The sequence below is a fragment of the Arvicanthis niloticus genome, chromosome 28 (assembly GCF_011762505.2).
Source record: "Arvicanthis niloticus isolate mArvNil1 chromosome 28, mArvNil1.pat.X, whole genome shotgun sequence".
NCBI lineage: Eukaryota > Metazoa > Chordata > Mammalia > Rodentia > Muridae > Arvicanthis > Arvicanthis niloticus.
The window spans coordinates 268,995-288,990 of record NC_133436.1 but is presented as its reverse complement, the minus strand read 5'-3'; the positions used below and the strand labels follow the sequence as shown (position 1 = coordinate 288,990).

The following is a 19,996-nucleotide window of genomic DNA, read 5'->3' as shown; positions in this document are numbered from 1 at the left end:
AACAGAAAGGTAAGAAAGACAAAGTAAAAAAAATTTTTTTAGCATAACCTAAAATAGGATCTCCTTTAGCCTGTTACTATATGTTATTATTCAACAACAACATGTATGGGAAAAGGTGGCAAAGACTATTACATAAAACTGAACTAGTAAATTAAGCTTAGAGCCCTGTTGTAGACCTAAGAAACCAGAGGATCTTATAGTTCCGTAATTAAAGTCATCTTCTCTGCTACATTTTGAGAATAGAAAAAAAAAGAAAAGAAAAAAAGAAAGAAACTCAACTAAGTTGAGAGTAATTACTATTGGGGTATCAGGGACCAAGAAGACTCAAGTATCCTTAGGGTCAAGCATTTCCTTATAAGAGGAAAGTGGTTTCAGCGTGTACAATTAAAATCTGAACTGGCAGAAATTAAAGCAGCAACAGTCAGAGGGGAACTATGTTATTAGTGACAATTATATCAAATTGAGCAAGTTCTATCTGGAGACTCAACAATTATATTCCTTTTTGTATATTCCCTTTTACTGTGAGTTTTACCAATGAAGAAAAATAAGACATCTCATCTGGCTGTAAATGATCTTTCTTGAAAAGTTTTTATAGTCAACATTATAATTCAGTGATTTCATTTAGCCATTCAGTAATTGTTTATGCACCTACTACACATTAAGTTTACAAATGTGATTTATAAGCCACAATATTTACCCTCAAGGGGAGATAAGTATAACATGGGGAGAGACACAGTAGACAGTATTTACAGAATATTCTGAGTAGAAAGTACAAACTGTTATTTGAAACTATAAACTAGAAATCTGCCTTTTCTTGGGATGCTGAGGTCTTTGAGGAGCAAGCCATGGCTTAGCCAATGGCTGAGGAATGAATAGGAGGTCAAGGGGGTGGGAAGTCAGGGTGTTCTTCAAGGAGAAAGCACAGCACACAGAAGAGTTTAGACACAAACATAGCCTGTTTGAGGTGCTAGAAAATATTCTGTGCAGCAAAAACAGGTAAGAGAGATGGGTGGGGAGTAGGGGGAGGAAGGGTGGGAGGGGGATCATAGAAAAGAAAAGGAGAAGGGGTAGAGGAGGGAATAGAGGAGAATCCGGGGAAGGGAGAAAAAGGAGGAAAGAGAGAGAAAGGTGAGAAGTAAATCGAGGTGGAAAGAGAAGAAGAGAAGGAAAGGAGGAGACAGGGGACAGGGAAGGAATGAAGACGAGAGGGAAAGAAAAACAGGGAAAGATAAAGCATAGTGGGGAGCGGGGGGAAGGCAGGCTATGGTTCCAGCATATTTGTCTCTCTACATGCATATGTTGAAAGCTCAGTCTCAAGCTAGAAGATCCAGTCATTGAGAAGGAACTTCTTATCTCCCTGGTAAACTGGTAGAGAATGGGCTTGGAGGAAATAGGGTCTGGAGGAAGAAGGTTATTACTCTGGAATGTCTCCACAAAAGTATAACCTGCTAATGTTTTTCTTCTCTTCGACCAGATGCCAGGATCGGAAAACTGTCAAACTGTGAGCTAAATCTTTCTCCCCTTTAAATTATTTTTGTTTTTCTGTTATAGCAACTAAGAGTTGACTATGGTAAGGAATAAGTCAGAAAATTGGAGCTATTTTATAAAGCATAAATCTCAAAAACAGTTTACCACACACATATAAACGGAAGCAGATTTCTTATTGCCAACAAAATACCAACAAAAATTTAAATACTATTTTGAAGTTTGCACATTTTCTTTACTGGCTCCTTTTAAATGCTGCATTGCATTTGGACTATACTACTTTATGCCTGGAGGGGAAGGTTGCTCCTCTTCTTTAGGTCAGAGCACCGTTTTAGGAATTCCTAATGTTTAGAGTTCTGTTTCACCAGGGAAGACAACACTTTTTCATACATTAATCAAAGAGACGGTGGGCTCACTTTCTGCTTCCAGCACTATACACAGTGAGAGTGTTGTGTGGGTTCTGTGCTCTGCTGTAGTGTGTGGTAAAGCTACAATGAAATGGTACATTCATTGTTACTAAGTTGCTCTTCCCAGTAAGTAACAATCTTAGTGTCAAGTACCGGATCTCAAACCTAACAGTCTACAATTTTGAGAAGCACAGATTAAAAAAAAACAAATCATACAATAGGAAAAAAAATCTTATCTAATATTTTTATTAGGAAATAATTTAGTAAGACAATTGATGAATCATGGCTATATAAGAATAAATAGCAATTACCATATATTTTTAAAAGGCAAGATATAGAAATCATATGTACATAATGATTTCAAGTAGAAAAATTGTAAAATGATACGCAAGCACTAAAGGTTGTTTAGTAAGGACATTAGTAATAGTGTCTAACATGATCTTAACACATGCCAGACATTATTTTAGGTGCTTCATATAAATAAACTCTAAGAACCCTTATCACACCCCTATTGTAGAGTAGGTGCAGGGAGGCCAAACACGTCATCTAAAATCTAGTTAAATGGAAATGGGAGAGCCATGGTGTGAACCAGACAACTGGGCTTTACTCACCCATCAAAATGTAGATTTGAAAACAGATTCAAATTTAAGCAAGAATGTTCCCTTTTCATAAGTCTAAAGTATTCATTGCTGATTCACACATAATCCAAGAGCCTTATGTTCTTTTGGGATGTAAATTAAAAAGACATATATGTAGGTACCACAGATGTATTTCACAAATGGTTAGAAATCACATTTCAATAGTTTTTATGGATTCCTTATGGTTAAATGTATACAGATCAACTACCAATTTTCTGAAAAGTTTGGGGCTAGAGGTTTTTCAAATCTGGAACACTGTAGATTTTCTACCATTTGTACAGATTTTACTAATAGAACATTTGTAGTCTGGAAATCTGAAACCTAAAATGATCTAAAAATCTGAACTATACTGAATGTTATAATGAAGCTCACGTAGGAACACTTGGTCTGCATCACTGTCATGACTTATTATCTCCTTGTTATCATAGCTCCTTGGGCCGTTTTCATTACCAAAGAATGTACATGTCTAAGATACGTTGTTATATGCATGTACTGTAAATTTAAGTTATGAATCAACTTTTATTATGCATATAAAGAAGCTATAAAATGCTTGTTAAAATGCATTGGCTCCAAGACAGACCTTGAAAGTAGATAATAACATTGTAAGCAACTGCTCTGGTTCTTTTACTTATTTTAGAACATAAAATATTTATCTAGGGGGCTGGAGAGATGGCTCAGTGGTTAAGAGCACTGTCTGCTCTTCCAGAAGTTCTGAGTTCAATTCCCAGCAACCACATGGTGACTCACAACCATCTGTAATGGGATCCAATACCCTCTTCTGGTGTGTCTGAAGACAGCTACAGTGTACTCACATACATAAAATAAATAAATAAATCTTAAAAAAAAATATTTATCTAGGACCTAAAAATAAAATATTGTCAAAATATTCCTTAACATTTCTTTAACCTTTTTAAAATTTAAATTTATTATCTTATTTATTCACTTTACTAACCTTATTTCTTACAACTAAAAGCCAATTCTATACATATAAAGAGTTAACCTTATTGTAGTCTAATGTTGGACGGTGATTTATGACATTAGATCAGAGAATGTACATACTGGAAAATATAATCTATTATCTGCCCTATGTTAAAATTACACTATTAGTAATTTTCTATCAGAAAGGTATTAACTATAGTCACACCTGATTTCTTGTCCAGTAGTGAAACTGATCGATATTCTGAATAGTTTCTTCCATCAGTGACATAGGATATTGGAATATGCCAAAGGTGTCTGCAGAAGGAAAAGATTGGAGGTTAGCTCTCTTCCTGTTATTTAGACGTGATTTCGGACAGTGACTGGAAATTGAAAGCTTCCAAACTCCTTCTAGAGAGGGAAGACCTCATTGGATTTCACAAGAAGGATGGTATAAAACATGTAAAATTCTTATGCCTGAAGGTGGAAACAAGACAAGCTGGGAAAAAAAATGGATGATACCTTGTATCTGAAGCTTGAATTTCTGGTTGCATGCTTAGAAAAAATCTTTCTTGTTGTAGATGAAGCTCAGTCCCTTTCCTCTGGACGGTCACTAATGGGAATCCTTTCTGTAGGGTCCAGGTTTTCATCATTTTCTTTACATCTAGAGTTTTGTCTGTGACCTATTAAATTAAGAAGAATAATTTCTTAATTCTTAACATAAAATCAGTATAAAAGTTTTAGTCTACTTTGCTTGTACTTTTTCCTTTTTCCTTAGTCTATTCCATGAAGACCACATAGAACTGATACTGAGTTGAGTTTACACTTTTTATCACACTAAGTAAGGAGCTGCTTAAGCAAACTAGCTTGGAATGTAAGGGGTAGTTTCAGCATAAACAATACCATGCTGAAAAGCAGCAGGTGCACTACCAACCTGCAGAGTTTAACATCAGAATTCACAGAGGGTAGAAGTGAACTTTTGAGCCACAGCACCTCCACTTCACAAAGATGCAATGGGTGATAAGTATTCTAGGATTCTAGCATTGTGACTCAGTCCTGAGAAGCACTACACTCTTCTTTATCCCCTACTCTGTGTCTTCACTGTCTTTTAAGTACACAGTTTTGGGCGGGGGAGGTGATAAAGGGTGACAGATAATGCCAGCAGAGGCTACAAAGAACTCTGCTCCCTTAACTGACTCTCTTAGAGAACAACAGTAAACTCTTTTTTGGTAATCGTAGATCTTATTTCCCCAAACATATATACAATTCCCTGCAAAATCTAAAATCTAATGTCACAGGTTATTTAGACATTCTAAAGCTCATTCCCTCCAAGACATCTGGTATCAATGATCAAAAAGTAGTTTATGATAAATGGTCTCTTTAAAGTGGGAAGGTTATATTTTTGATTTAGCCCATTTTCCTGGATTACTCATAGATGTAAATTCAAGCCACCACATCATCATAAAACCTGAACTATTACATCACCAAGGCAGGTTCTAACTCAATCACTACAAGCTGTTTAAAGTATAGAAGTATGAAACAATGTTTCCCAGTTTCATTGAGGTATTAATTTTATCTTTCTCATGGCTACAACCTATTTATTTCAGGTCCAGTGGCTGGGAAGAAAAGCAAGATACTTTGAGAAGTTTAAAGCAGTAATCTGAAAAGAAGAGACTAGTGTATAGTTTGATGTGGATGCTGAAAAAAACTGAGAGTGTTAGAAAATAGGTTGGGATGGAACAACATTATTTGCAGTGACTGATGAAGGCAGGCATATGTTCCACATTTCAGGATATGTGTGATGGGAATCAAATAAGCAATGGCTCTTGACTGAAGTGCCAACATATGACTGGAGGGAAGATAATACAGAAACTAATGTTAGGAAATAAAAATTATTTTCTTCTCCAAAGCAGAAATCATTAGGAAAGTTCTATCTTTTGGGTGAAAAGTTAATACTAGAAAACACTACCATTCAGAGTAGGTGATGAGACAGATCCAAAGTAAGGGTTCCTGACCCAGCATCCATGAGATTGAAACTATGTGTGGTGTTTTGCATGCATGTGGTTTTGCTGAAGCAGATGACATGAGATTGTATCAGATTCTCAGCTCTATCTGTGATTGTGCAGAAAACAAAGAACCACCAATTTAGATCAGAGTAACAAACTTAAAAGCCTACAAGGATTGTGCAGTCAACAAATACGCATAGGCAAGCTGGGCTCATACACTGAACTGAAGAAGAACTTCTATCTAATTACACTGCTAGTTATAAAATGTCAGTGTAACAAAAACCAAGAGACAAACAATTCAAAGACAGTATGGAACTTGTAGCAGTATAACCTTTCCCTCCGCCTCCCCTCCCCATTTTACAATAAACTCAGTAATTTGGGAGGAGCTAATGTGGGAGGAGCAAATGAGAGGAAGATGAGAAGGAAGAGGAGGAGCTAGAAGAAGAGGAGAGATGTAGGAACCATGGAGAACCATGCATGGGTCCAGGATGGTCCTGGGTAACAATTTATATCTTAAGGTTAGATACTGGAAAACAACTCTGTGTGGGCAAATTGTTAACTGAGCATTTCTAAGTATATAAGGTCTTTGGATAATAATTAAGCTTTAGAGTTTCATTTCTACCAGGTACTGCGTGGATGGTGGGTACTGTCTGGGGCTCGGCCAAGCTTTGTGGAGACAGCGTGGTAGATTGGCAGAGACATATCATGGATGTCAGGGCCGGTGCTTCTGGCTAGACTGAGCCAGTGGCCTGAGCTGAGCAGCAGAGGGAGTATACCATGGCTCATGGCCTCAGGCTTTGTCTAGTTGGGCCCCATAAAAACAAGCCAGACTGGGCCAGCCATTTTAAATTTTAACTGCAACAAGAACTCATGGTGATCATCTTGTGATATATCACTGAGAGGTATCAGGGCTCCCAAATCAAGAAGGTCATAGGGCTCTATATAGAATTATTAATTGAAAATAGAAAAACTAGAAAAGGTAACTACTTCAAAATAAGTGTTTTGCAAAAAGTATCAAAAATATGTAATATTCATTACTATTGAGGAGAAAATTTTTCCTTACTTAGCAAACTATGAATGTAGATTCAGGTACAGAATGATATGAACATCCATGGCCAGATATACTTTTTTAATACAACAAACAGTATTTTCATTTCTTGACTTTGATAATACTTACATGCGTAGTTCTATCTTCTTTCTTTTAAATAACTCTCATTGGTACCATTTCTGTATGTGTTAACTAAATTGAGTTATCCACATTACTTACCTCATTGAAGCTGTCCCAGAGATCATCACTTTCAATAGCTGCATAGCTGTGGTTGTGCAAGTAAAGAATGATAGCATGCTGAAACACATCTTCACTAAGGTAACTTTTCAACATCAATAAGAGAGATGCTCCCTGTTCAAAACATTGAGAAAGAGAGAAGAAAATACCAGGCTATTATAGGCTATCGAATCAAGAATCTAAAACTGAAAATATATTATTTCTAAAATACATGATTTTATATATACAACATAGTACATTGTTAGTCTTCCATGTTCATAGATGTAGACTATATTTAAATACAATTATTTAAAGATATAAACATTAGCAAAGGGAGTTAGATTCCTATGTACATTAAATTGGCCATGAGCCGTTCTTTGTGGCCTTTCAGTGTACTTTCATGTCAGCATTGAAACGGTCAGCATGTGTGTATTTTTAATAGAAAAATGACAAATTTTCTATGGCATCTCTTTCTTTATCTCCAATGAATGCACCCATGAGCATACAATGAGGAAACACAATCAGTTAGCAAAGCTTTGCAAATCTCTCTGGTGGCAGTAATTACATTCTGATTTTAGTCTCCCATGTTACTGAGACTATCAGGATCTTTCTTCTTCTGAAGAAATGTATTATACTAATAAATGTACAGATGAACGAGCAAACACTAAGACTCCAAACTGGGCTTGCAAGTATTCAAGCAATAATATACTCCCTCACACACACATCACATTTCTAACCACGAGACAACTATCTGGTGTCATTTCTGATTTGTAAGAGAAATCAGGTTGCTCTATCAGCAACTGATATTATTTTCTATCCCTGGCATATGTTATATTTTCTATACTGAAGGCTAGTTAAGTGACCAGTTCAATGATGCAATTACAAAAACAGTGCCTACTACAAGGCCTAGAAGCACTAAATACAATATTTGAATGAATTTCAGTCGTGATAAAAATGTAGCAATATCAAGCCATCAAGATTATCAGCATAGATAAATTTAATAGCCATTACACTCATTTTTCACTCTAGAGCTATATTTATTCTATAAATATGAGCATTCTTTTTCTCAACAGTCCCTTCTTTTCTCCTACATGACTTTTTCCTTCTCCTCTATAATATTCCCATCAGCAAAACACTGTCAAACATTCTCTCATATTCTCATTCCCCCCCCCTCCAGCTCTGTGTGTGTGTGTGTTATTGACTCTTTAACTTCATACTTCCTCTAGTTATCACACTAGTTCTTGCTTCTCATTTGTAGTAAAACTCTTTAGAGTCACTGGCATTTTCTCTTTCCCCATGTTCTTTTGAGCCACAAACTAACCATTGTCTACCAGCAATGTCATAACCAAGGTCCCTGGTGAATCTCCTGGTGCCAGATCCATCTCAGTTCTCTTACTCAACTTATCAATAATGCACCAATAGCAGTTAATATGATTAATTATCTTCTCCTGTTTGAAAGTCTTTATGCACACAGCCTTAGGATAGTGTTCCTGATTTATCTAATCTTTCTGATGACTAAAGTTTGGCATGCCCTGCCATTTAATCCTTGGACCTCTCTTTTTCTCTACCTAAATTTGCTTTCTAGGTGTTCTCTACTGGCTTTAACCCCCTGATTTACATGTACTTAGATTTTTTTTTTTCTGAATTCCAGACTCATATTCAGCTGCCCACTTGGTGTCTCTACTGGTCTATCTAATATACATTTCACACTTAAAAAATTCAGTTTTTTCTTTGTCCTGTATCTACTTATCTACTTATCCAGTGGTCTTCTCCATTTTGGTAAATGACAATTCTAATTTCCAGTTGTTAAGCGAAAATTGTTTTTATCGTGTGTGTGTGCACATATGGGCACAGGTGCATGCCCAGGTGGTGGATAAGTGTAGGCTAGAGGATAGCTTTCAGGAGATGCTTCTCTCCTTCCATGATGTGGATCCCAAAAATAGAACTCATGTCTAGCTGGCCCTCAGAAAAAAAAGCTGCTAATATTATGCTTGACTCTACTCAAACATTCTACATATAATCTATCAGCATATGCCAACTGGATAATTTTTGTATACTTTCCAGGTCCAACCATATCTCATTGCCATTATAGTCCATCCATGACAACTACCTAATCAGTCATCTTGACTCCATGTGCTGTTAAACACTGGGCATAAATTTTAAAACAATAAGACATGTCATGCTACTTCCCTGACCACATGTTCTTCACCTAGAATAAAACATTCTTACCATATATTATACTTCATAATGATTTCACTCCACAATTCTGTTGATGTCATCTACTTTCCATTACTTACTCTATTCTGCTGCTTACTTATTTTATTCCTACCTTATGCTTGAACATGAAAAGCACTCTGTCATCTTAAGCTGTGTGGGACTTGCTAACTTCAGTCCCAGGCTTGATGCAGCACTAAAAGGATTCACAAAATTCAACTGATAGGCACACTCACAATTATAATCTATGACAGTGAAAAGATTCAAGGAAAAATCAGCTGAGGAGCAGTTACAAAGTTTAAAAGAAGCCAGCCCTCAATTTTCCTCAGCCCTTTCCTAGTATACAGGATGTACTTTCCTTTAGCAAGTTGTAATAGTGTATAGAATATTGTTAATCAGGGTAACTGTTAAAAGAAGTTTGGCAATCAAATTTTGTTTTGTTTTTCCTAGTGGTAATGGGTGAGCATAGACATATCCTCTTATCTGTACATATCCAAATTCCACAGCTCCCAAAGAACAGAAGACACTCATTAACTACATTTTTGGTATAATTTTGACAAAGTAAATCAATTTCATTATAAACACTACAAATGTCCCTAAACCTGGTCTGCCAGATGCCAGCCAAGGAATAGCCTTATAGGTAGACTACCAAAGGGTAGTTGTTCTGACATTGTGATATTAACTCTTTTCTGCACATGGGTCTATAGTTTAATTATCTCTGCCTAAAATATTTGTTTCTAGGAACCCATAGGCTTCATTCTCAAATGGGTTACAATATTGCCTCCTCACAGTGGCCTCCCTAATGATGCTATATGAAATGGCATTTTCTTTGTTACTCTTACTTCTCTTCTTTATTTCATCTAATACATGCTGTATTAGATATTTTGTCTCTAATATCTGTCTCTACATTTGAACAAAGAAATGGATACTCAACAGAAACACTGTCAAGTTGGTCTCCTGAAGAAAGTCCAGAGTTTACGACAGTGTCTGGCACATGGTACTTTCAAATCTAGGTAATGAATAAACCCTCACAAGGCAGCCTGCATCAGTGGCTTGGTGACTATGAAGAAAAAATGGAATATATCTGTCAAACATCCTTCCCCAGCCATTGTTTCTTCTTACACAAAATACTGGAATTATTCATTCTGTGTGATGTGGGATATTCGTCAAATTTCCAATTTTAAAATAAGTAGTTACCATATTGTCAGGGGTTAAGTATGCTACTGAAATCTCAAAATCAGAAAGCATGAATTCTGGGTTTAGATTGGTGTCAAAATTCTGTCATTAATACATCTTGAAATAACAAATTTGTGTACCTTTTCTATAGCAACAGAAACACATTTTAAAATTTTCCTTACTGACCATTCAAGTATAATCTATAAAAAAAAACACTATAGTAAATAACTGGAATACTTAGCTTCCTTATCCAGAGGGGGGGTAATTTATAAGACCCCTAGTAGATCATACAGCACAACACTTTATATATGCAATGCTTTCCCCTATAATACAGTTTAATAAATGAATTCAGTATATATAATATTAATAATTCTTAATAAGATAAATAATTGTAACAATATACTATAAGTCATGTAAATGTCGTCTGTTTCAAAATATTTTATTATAGTACAGATCTTAGCAAGACAGGCTGATGATTTTCTTTCCTTATAAAGTTAAGAACTTTTGACTTAGTCACTTAAAGGAACCACTTTATACCTTTGCTTTGGCAACTTTTGGCAATGTAACTCTTGTACATTAAGGATCATTAATAAATAAAAAATATTTGACCACAAGCCCTAATTGAACCAGTTAATCTGGTAACTGAGATGGTATTTAGTGATGAATGGATAGGTTGCATATACAACGATTACACTGGAGAAATGTTTGGCTTATGCCTGCACAGGGCAGTATGAGCTTTTCCCATTATTCTGAATGATATGTAGTTTAAAATTTATGGACTGCTTATTTCTGGACTTTTCCTTTTAGTGTTTTTCCTAAGGTGTCTAACAATAGTTTTCAGAAGCCAGAAAGAAAAATTGCAGATAAGGAAAAATTAGTGTGTGTGTGTATTTAAATTAAACTCCTGATTTCTTATTAAAAATACTATTACTTACTTCATCAGTCTTTAATCTGGAAAACATTTCTGCCTCTCCTTTATGTCTGACCCTGTCACTAAGTCCTTTGAGTACCAAACTCACTTTAGTTTTAGATCTGTTCTCTTTCCATTGTTATGACCATTTGCTGTAAATGTTCACTACTGCATGTCTGATTGTCAGTGCCATGTCCCATTTGTGCTCTCAAAATCCACTTTATAAACTGAATCCAATTTAAATTTTCTAAATATCAAGTTTAATCAAGTCATCCTTATGTTAAAAAAAAAAAAAAATCATAGATTTCTTATGGTACTCAGGATCTCCTGAGGCTGAGGCTCCTGTGCCAGGAGCCAGCCTGACTCCATTTTGAAAGAATAGTTTCAGGTTTTGTTTTTCCTCAGCTATCAACTCCTGAGAAAGCAGATGGCCAGTGGTCACTGCGCCCTAAGGAAAGTGGTTGCTGCAACCTGAGCCAGACAAAAACATCAGGGCTGTAAGATATCCTCTGTGGCAGAATGCACAGCTTCTGTGAAATTCCCCCAAACACATTATCCCCTTCCCTCCCTGTAGAAATTGCCTGAGAAAATACAGCTTAGATGGACCTTGATCAGAAAACTTGACTTGATCTCATTGTTCACGTCTCCTGTCCCTTCCATTCTCTCCCCTTTTTCTTAGGGTGCCCTGTCGAAGGTCCCGCAGGTCAGGGCACTCACGCTTCCTTCCTTACCTTGCTAACCCTGGTCCCATCTCTGAACAAGCCCCAGCCATCAGCACTCCTGGTTCTTCCCTTCAAAGTGCACTGGTCCACCTCTGCCCTCCCCTCTTCCCTGTGCTGTTTGGATTCTGTCTTCAGTATGCACATGTTTTTGTACTACTTCAGCACACACAACATCTCTTGCTTGTCCATATGTATTTACTCCTAATTTTGAGCTTTCTGATAGTATGGGGTCTGTCCTTGCACTTACTGTATTCTCTTCACTGTCTAGCACAGGGATTTACACTTACTCTGACAACCAAATATCAGAGACTAATCAGCTTTAGCATCACCCCTTCTGCCAGCATCCATTCAGGTTAAGACCAGTACCACACTTCCTCTGTCCTCCAACCTGTTCAGATCCTAACAGAGCTTCTACTTCCCATCCACTGCCCTGGTGTCTATGCTTCATATCCTGAAGGGTAACTGTCAACTACTAAAAATAACTTTTTTTCCTAATTTCCTTGGTGATCTTGATTCTAGAAAACACCTCAATTCTAAGTACCACAACAAAAGGCTTTGCTCAGGATGCTCTTCTGAGCACATGTTCTGTGTGTAGATCCATGGAGAAAACTAGCTTTGAAAGATGAATTATTACAGGATCTGCTTCACTGCCTGAATACTAGTCACACTGATTAAGAGGAAGACAGAAACACAAGTTAAGACCAAACTTTAAACAGATTTACATGTTTAAAATTTAAACAGTTAAACTTCAATAGGATACCCAAAAACAACACTTACTCAGTCTTTAATGTGAATCACGCTGTTTGCTGACCTACAAAATGAATTCTATTAAAAGTACATTTCTTTGTGCACAGTGATACCTTAAAATAGGAAAGAGAATCAAACATTTCTTCTATTTGTTCCGAAGACTGAACAGATGATGATATTGGATGAGACGAGTTCAAGGAATCTTTCCTCATGGTTTTAAATCGAGCATCTAAGAAGTCTTCATACTAGCAAAAAAATAAGGCAGTAGGAAGTTATGACCAATATAAAGGCACTTATAGCATTTATTTGAATTAAACAAATTGCTACAGAATGAAAAAAACCTGGCTCACTAAACTGCAGCATATAAACAAATAAAAGTAAATTGTATGCATTTCCTTACACATAAAACTGCACTTAGAACTGAGGGATGTGACAATTAGCATTCCGAAAAAAGAGCATAACTGTAAAATTGAGAATCTGCGACTATCAGAAGCAAATTCCAAATCTGAATACCCAAGATAAATATTCAACAAAGGTTAAAGTAAATTTTTAAAATAGAAATTGAAACTTAGAGCAGAAAGGTGGTCCTTACTTTGATTTTTCTATTAAAACGATATATAATTCTTAGTTAAGGTTACTTAAAATAAAAATACAACTCTTATTCTGAAAGCATTAAAAGTTCAGCCAAGAGTGTCCCTAGAATGTATATTAGAATTCAAAGTGTTCTGAGCACCCCCAAGTGGTGAAACTATGTATTTCATTGCTTAATTAAGTAGTACACATAATTTAAACTACCTATTTAGTATCTCAACTAAAAATTACTTGCAGTTGTAATCAAGCTCTATATACAGAAATGTCAAACTGGAAACTCTCAAGAATACTTCTTCTAAGTACCTAAAAAAATATATGTAGGGAGTCTAACAGCAAGTCACAGAATTTCAGGGTTGTTGACACTACTATGTGGGAGACTGTTCTATAGTTTGAGGGGCTCATGTTTCATGCTTCCCCTTAGTTACCTAACAATATTCGAATTACCTCAGCAATACCTATCAAATTATGGCCTATTATATCTAAAAATCTTTGAGTACAGGAGATATCTTCAAGCCCTAATGACACACACACAGCACAATGCCTGTCTATAACAGGATGGTATTCAAGTCTTTGAAACAAATATGTGCTTTGTATACAGCAATAGCAATTTATTTATTTTCTTATTTTTTAAAGATCTATTTATTTTATGTATATGAGTACACTGTTGCTGTCCTCAGAGACATCAGAAGAAGGTATCAGATCCCATTATAGATGGTTGTGAGCCATGTCCTGGGAACTGAACTCAGGACCTCCGGAAGAGCAGCCAGTGCTCTTAACTGCTGAACCATCTCTTCAGCTCTTGTATTTTTATTTAAGCAACTTATATGTTATTTAAGAACTGTTTAAAGAATGTACTCAGTGATAATATAAGAAGCAGTATTGAAGTTAGTCTTTATTTCTTTTCTTTTTATACAAGGATTTTTAAATTACTTTCCAACTTTATTTAAATTCCTTCAAACAAAATGACCATATCTAATAAAATAAAATGTAATGGTTAAAACATTCATCCTAAACTAAAAAATAATCATTTTAATGTTTAATGGAATACATCAATATGCAAGAGTGGGTTTCATTGTTAAGTCTCCAGAATTATTTATTTTATTTATTTAGAGACAGGGTTTCTCCGTATATAGCCTTGGCTGTCCAGGAACTCACTCTGTAGACCAGGCTGACCTCGAACTCAGAAATCCGCCTGCCTCTGCCTCCCAAGTGCTGGGATTAAAGGTGTGCACCACCACTGCCCAGCTAAGTCTCCAGAATTATTGATTTTACTATAGCTTTTAAACATTTTTTTCATTATCTCAAATGTGTAGAAAATATATGGTAAATACTAACTTATAATGTGTCTATTCCCTCCTCATAGGACTCTTGAAGAAACACAGTACTTACACTGTTGAGCTCTTTGAATATTTTTTCCACAGAGAAATACTCCATGAAAGTGGCAAAGCCTTCATTCAGCCACAGGTCATTCCACCACTTCATTGTAACCAGATTACCAAACCACTGTAAGAGAGACAAACCAGTAACCAGGAGGAGAAATATTCTCAGGAATTTCTTAACTGAATGCACTATTAGGCTAACTGAAGATAATCAAATAAAAATATCTTAAAACAAAGTATACCCAGAGTAATTAAAGTCTCATAAAAGTTATACAAACTATCCCAAAAGTAAAGGATTTTAAAAGTTGTATAGACTGATTTTAGAAGTAAAATAAAAACTTCAACATTTTACCTTAACTGAATGGGAAAAAAGTAGCAAAGACTATATTTATTTATTAAAATATGTACAAATTTTAACATGCTATATACATCATGCTATATAGGTACTGAAATTTTTAAGCTGATTCATTAAAGTGAAACTCCTTAGATAATGAAATTATTTGATCTAATATCAAGTTGGTAAGATTATTTTCCATTATATATATAGTCATCTATGACAAGTAAAGATTTTCCTATTGTCAGAGGGTCTGGATTTCATGTTTTCTTCCATTACCTGAGTTCAAAACACTGATTCTGACCAAAATTTGAGTAATATTCCTATAGAAACCTGGCATGTGTGTGTGTCTGTGAATGCGCGTGCATGTGCGTGCGCGCGCGCACACACACACACAACAGAGGAGGCCAGAGAAATCTTTCAATGGTTTATTATATATGGTAGTAAAAAGATAGAAAAGGGTAAGAGGCCTTCCTAAATAACATACGTTCAAAATACTTTCAGGTATGGAGAGATGGCTCAGGGTTAGCACTTGCCCTACATTCCTAAGTACCTGAGTTTGGATCCCAGCACCCATGTAACAAGCCACAACAAACTGTACGCAATCCCAGTTTCACAGACATACAAACAGGCAAATCACTGGTGTCACAGATGTGTGAGTTTGAACAAATCATTTCGTAGAGCTAAGTCAAAATTTGTCTACCTGTCAAATGGGATTATCACCCACCTCAGGATGTTTATGAGATGAGACAATGGACATGAAATGACTAAAAGGTGAAATCCTTCCCTTTGTCATTTTATATAATAGCAGTACTAAAATCGCAGAATAGTAATACGCTTACTAACATACAGGTGTTTACTAAAACTCTAGAGAATGAGATATAATGGTACTGGTTGGTGATACCTGATGTGCCAGTTCATGAGCAATGATTTTAGTGACCAGTTTTCTATCTGCTACTGAAGAAGTGGCATTGTCATACAGAAGAGTCTCTTCTCGGAATGTAAGCAGGCCCCAATTTTCCATTGCTCCAGCTTCAAAGTCAGGAATGGCCACCAAATCTGCACATGACAAGACAGAAGAGATTAACTTCTCATCTAAAGAACTCCCCAAGTCTCTGCCCAAAAGGTCTTTGATGATCCTTAACACACTGAATCTTTCTTTTCCTAGGTCTAAATGCTCTCTGTGCCTGGATATCAGCTGAGGAAAACCTAATCAGCAATTCCACTGTCCCCTAACAATGACAAAACCAGCCCATTTCCTTCACACTGAATCAGATTAGAGTGAGCAAGACAAAGCCCAGTCAGAACCCCATTATATTCTTCAGAACCACTGTCACACTAAAGAAAACTAAAATCTCCCTGTCATGGGCTCCCAGTATATACTTTTATCATCTGAATCAGAAATTTCTTGGAAGTTAGAATTTATCAAACTCCAGATGGAGCTTTAAGCAAATTTCGACAACACCATAAACTTTAAGTTATCTAAGTAATTTTAAGTCTAAGTTCAGATGTATAGATTGTAAATAAACATTAACAAATAAAATCTTTACAGCATTAAAATTTTCTTTTCTTTTAAAAAAATTGGCAAAGGCTTTTTCTAAAAAAATCATTTATGAGGCAAATCTTTGTTATAAATTGCAATAAAAATCAAAGAAATTATTTAATTCTTACCCAATTTCTTAAGTGGGTATTGAATTTCAAAGTAATTTTGATAAAACTCAAGGAGCTTTATAGTTGTGTCCAGGGCATGTTGAACTTGACCGATTTTTTCTGGTACAGCATATACAGAAACCTGAAGAGAAACATAACCCACAGTGTAACAGCAGGTAAAATAAAAATGACACGCCACTCAGTTGAGCATTGATAGGACCAGTGAATCCTCATAATTCTTCCAGCCACACAGAACAAGTCATTCATATTTATACTTACACAAAAGAATTACTTAGTGTTTTAATTTTTTAAAGCTTTCCCTGGTATCCCAAATAAACTACTGTGGCACATCTCAGAGCAAATTATAAGCACTGTCACTAATGTAATGATACATTCTTACACTCTTGTAACTGACAAGTGCTCTTGCTTATGAACTGTTTAGATGAGTTATATGTAGTACAAAACTAAGGTGTTAATCCTTTTGGTACCTGTTACTGTGTCTGTTATCCAGTAGGCACTAACTATATACTCATAAATAAATATTAACTTCAGTTGTTGGCTTGCTTTGATGGATCATGTAATATAAAAAACAATCATATCATGAGACACCCTCACTATGATTCAGGTCTCGCCTTGCCAATTCACTTCAGGCTACACACAGAAGAAAATCATATAGAATTACACAGATTGCTTAAATACCTATGCTTTCTCTATTTGGAAGATAAGTGCATAGCTTAAGTAATACAATTATAAAAGAAACTGAAATTTGACCAAGGGATGCAATTATTCTCAATTCTGGCATATAATTAGGAGAAAGGGTTTGGAAGTTTTTCTTCCTCTCTCCTTTTTAAAATTCTCCTTAAAAGAACATGTGCTTTTAACTTCTTAATATACATTTATCATCTGCCCGTTATATTTATACCAACTTTATTCTAAAAAAAATAATAAAACAGTGGAAAATAAGCAAAGAGAACAATGTGTCTCAGCAGAAATGTCTTTTTGCCATTTTGTGGTCTTGGAAATTTAAACTATGGCCCCACACATGAGGCCAGCACTCCACTACTGAGCTACAGGCCTATTTTTACTTTTTATTTGGACATACAGGGTCTCATTAAGTCTTCCAGGCTCAGTCTTGAACTCATTTTGTAGCTCAGGCATGTCTTGAACCTGTGATCCTCCTGCCTCGGCATCCTGAGTAGGTAAGATTACAGTCTTCACTACCATGCATACTAGGAGAAAAATGCCTTAAACAATATTTTGGGTTGGGTAAGAGAATACCAATTACTACTGTATGGGGGTTTGGGGTACACCTCTGTGGTACAGGTGGTTAGCAGGTTTAAGGCTCTGGATTATTTGTTTACTAAAAAAAAAAAAAGAAGAAGAAAGAAAAAATAAAACAAACAAAAAAATCTCCTAGTAACAGTCAAATGAAAGGCTACTGGCAACTAGGCCTTGACAGTTATAGCCTAAATGCTTTCTTGTCATCTATTGCAAGAACGCTTTAAGGGATTTAATAACTACAGCTATGAAGGTTCCTGGTTACTCACAGCAAAGGGTTCTTTACAACTGAGGAATAGAGTATTTGGTAGGTTTAACCTGTTTGTACCAACAAAAGCAGGCCCAAACCTTATCATCTGCATGAAAAGGGGTAATAGAGCCTGAAGGATCTAAAGGACACACTGGCCTTCCAAAACAGGTTAACAAACACATTACAGAAAGCATAAGTTCCTAACAAAGAAAGCATTGAGTTTCTTCCTATTGACTGATTAGATGCACTAGTAGGAAATGAAATCAAATGTGCAAAGTGTACCAGGATGCTTGAAAGACACTTAAGATATGTCCTGGCTAGTTTGACATCAATTTGACACAATCTAGAGTTAACAGAAAGGAGGGAACCACCTTTGAGAAAATGCTGCCATAAGATTCAGCTGTAACTATGGGCTTTGGAGATAGTGAACTATGCCCTCTTCTTGCCCATGTACTCATCCACCCTTACCCACAACAACCCACACTAGTCTTTTTTTTTTTTTTTTTTTTTTTTTTTTTTTTTAGAAGCTTGGGTCTTGGCTTACATTTACACTGTGTGTCATTTTGAGGGGTGAGGTTTAAAAGTATATACAAAGTATAAACATTCATTCAGATATCACGGCTACTCTCAAGGATGAGACAGAAAGATCAACAGTTTGAGGGTAGCTCAGATATACAGTAAGTTCAAGACTATGTTTAAACAGTAAGACAGCATCTCAACAAAATAAAAGATTAAAGATTTCACCTATAAAGGTGCTTGGATTTCCTCCGCATCTAGAGTTCCATCAAGAGAAACTTCTATGTTAATATCTGTAGAAAGATGTTTATAATTGACTATACCATAATAAATCAGTGTAGGCTGGACTAGTTTAAATAAAATAAAACACTAATTTAAAAAAAAAAAAAAAAGATTCAGCTGTAAAGCATTTCCTTGATGGTGGAGGGCCCAGCCCATGGTAAGTGGTGCTATTCCTGGACTGGTGGTCTTAGGTTCTATGAGAAGGCAGGTTGAGCAAAGTCATAGAATCAACCTATTAAGCAGCACCCTTTCATGGCTTCTACATCAGCTCCTGGTTCCAGGATCCTGCCCTGTTTGAGTTCCTGTCCTGGCCTCCTTCAGTGATGAACAGTGCTGTAGAAGTGTAAGGCAGATAAGATAAACTCTTTCCTACCCAAGCTCCTCTGGTGTTTATTACAGTTACAGTAAGCCCTAACTAAGACAGGATAGAAATTACTTTAGAAACTCTGAACAAAAACATGTTTGTGAATAAATTAAAATTACAGCTATACTGATAGTACTGTTGAGGATTCTAGTTAAGTTCTACACGTCAGATGTAGTACTCATAGCTGACTAATTAAACGGATTCTACTATCTAGTCTGTCTATAACAAAAACAAATGTAGGAAGCAAGGAAACAAAACAGAAACTTCAAGAGAAGCATGAAGCAGCATTTTTCAAAACTGGCCTACAATTTTCCAAGTAATTCTGACATTTCTAAGAAGGAGAGGAAAAAAAAAACTTTTTCCCCCCAGACCTTCTACTAAAGAAAAAAAAAAACATTTATGGAACAACAACAAAAAAATTAAGTATTGAACCTTTGGGTGTGGCTAGTGTCCAGTGAACTGGACTATATTCCTAAGTCTTGTTTTTATTTTGAGGCTTTGATATGAAAGCAGAGTTCATTAATAAACAAGGCATATATAGTAATATACAGTCATTGATAAAAATCAGTTTATTGGTCAATTCTATCACTTTATTCCTGAACCTTGTTAAACAGACCTACTATTATTATAAAATAGAAAGTGGATTTCAACATCTTAATTAACAAAAACCCTTCAGAACCTTCCAAGTTTTAGACTCTTGCAATACCTACACAAGTCACTGATGTCAGCAATATACAGAGGGGGAGAGTGAGACTGTCTCCTATTGGCTCTGTGACCCTAGCTTAGCCACTCACCCTCTCAGCAACATTCATCAATGATAAAGGACTAATGTTGCCACCTTCACTCTATAAAATAAGATGTTTATAAA

At 35.9% G+C, this 19,996-nt stretch overlaps 1 protein-coding gene across 2 annotated transcripts in view; it reads right to left on the bottom strand.

The window, feature by feature from the left end:
- Lnpep (leucyl and cystinyl aminopeptidase) overlaps window positions 1-19,996 on the bottom strand; it is a 94,424-nt gene that overhangs the window by 23,657 nt on the left and 50,771 nt on the right. For both annotated transcript variants that reach the window (XM_076926536.1, XM_076926535.1), the window contains exons 5-11: window positions 16,460-16,580; window positions 15,693-15,847; window positions 14,465-14,578; window positions 12,598-12,729; window positions 6,719-6,850; window positions 3,968-4,128; window positions 3,675-3,763 (exon numbers count right to left, since the gene is read on the bottom strand). In XM_076926536.1, coding sequence (XP_076782651.1) covers window positions 3,675-3,763; window positions 3,968-4,128; window positions 6,719-6,850; window positions 12,598-12,729; window positions 14,465-14,578; window positions 15,693-15,847; window positions 16,460-16,580 — 904 coding nt within the window. The remainder of the gene's footprint in view (window positions 1-3,674; window positions 3,764-3,967; window positions 4,129-6,718; window positions 6,851-12,597; window positions 12,730-14,464; window positions 14,579-15,692; window positions 15,848-16,459; window positions 16,581-19,996) is intronic.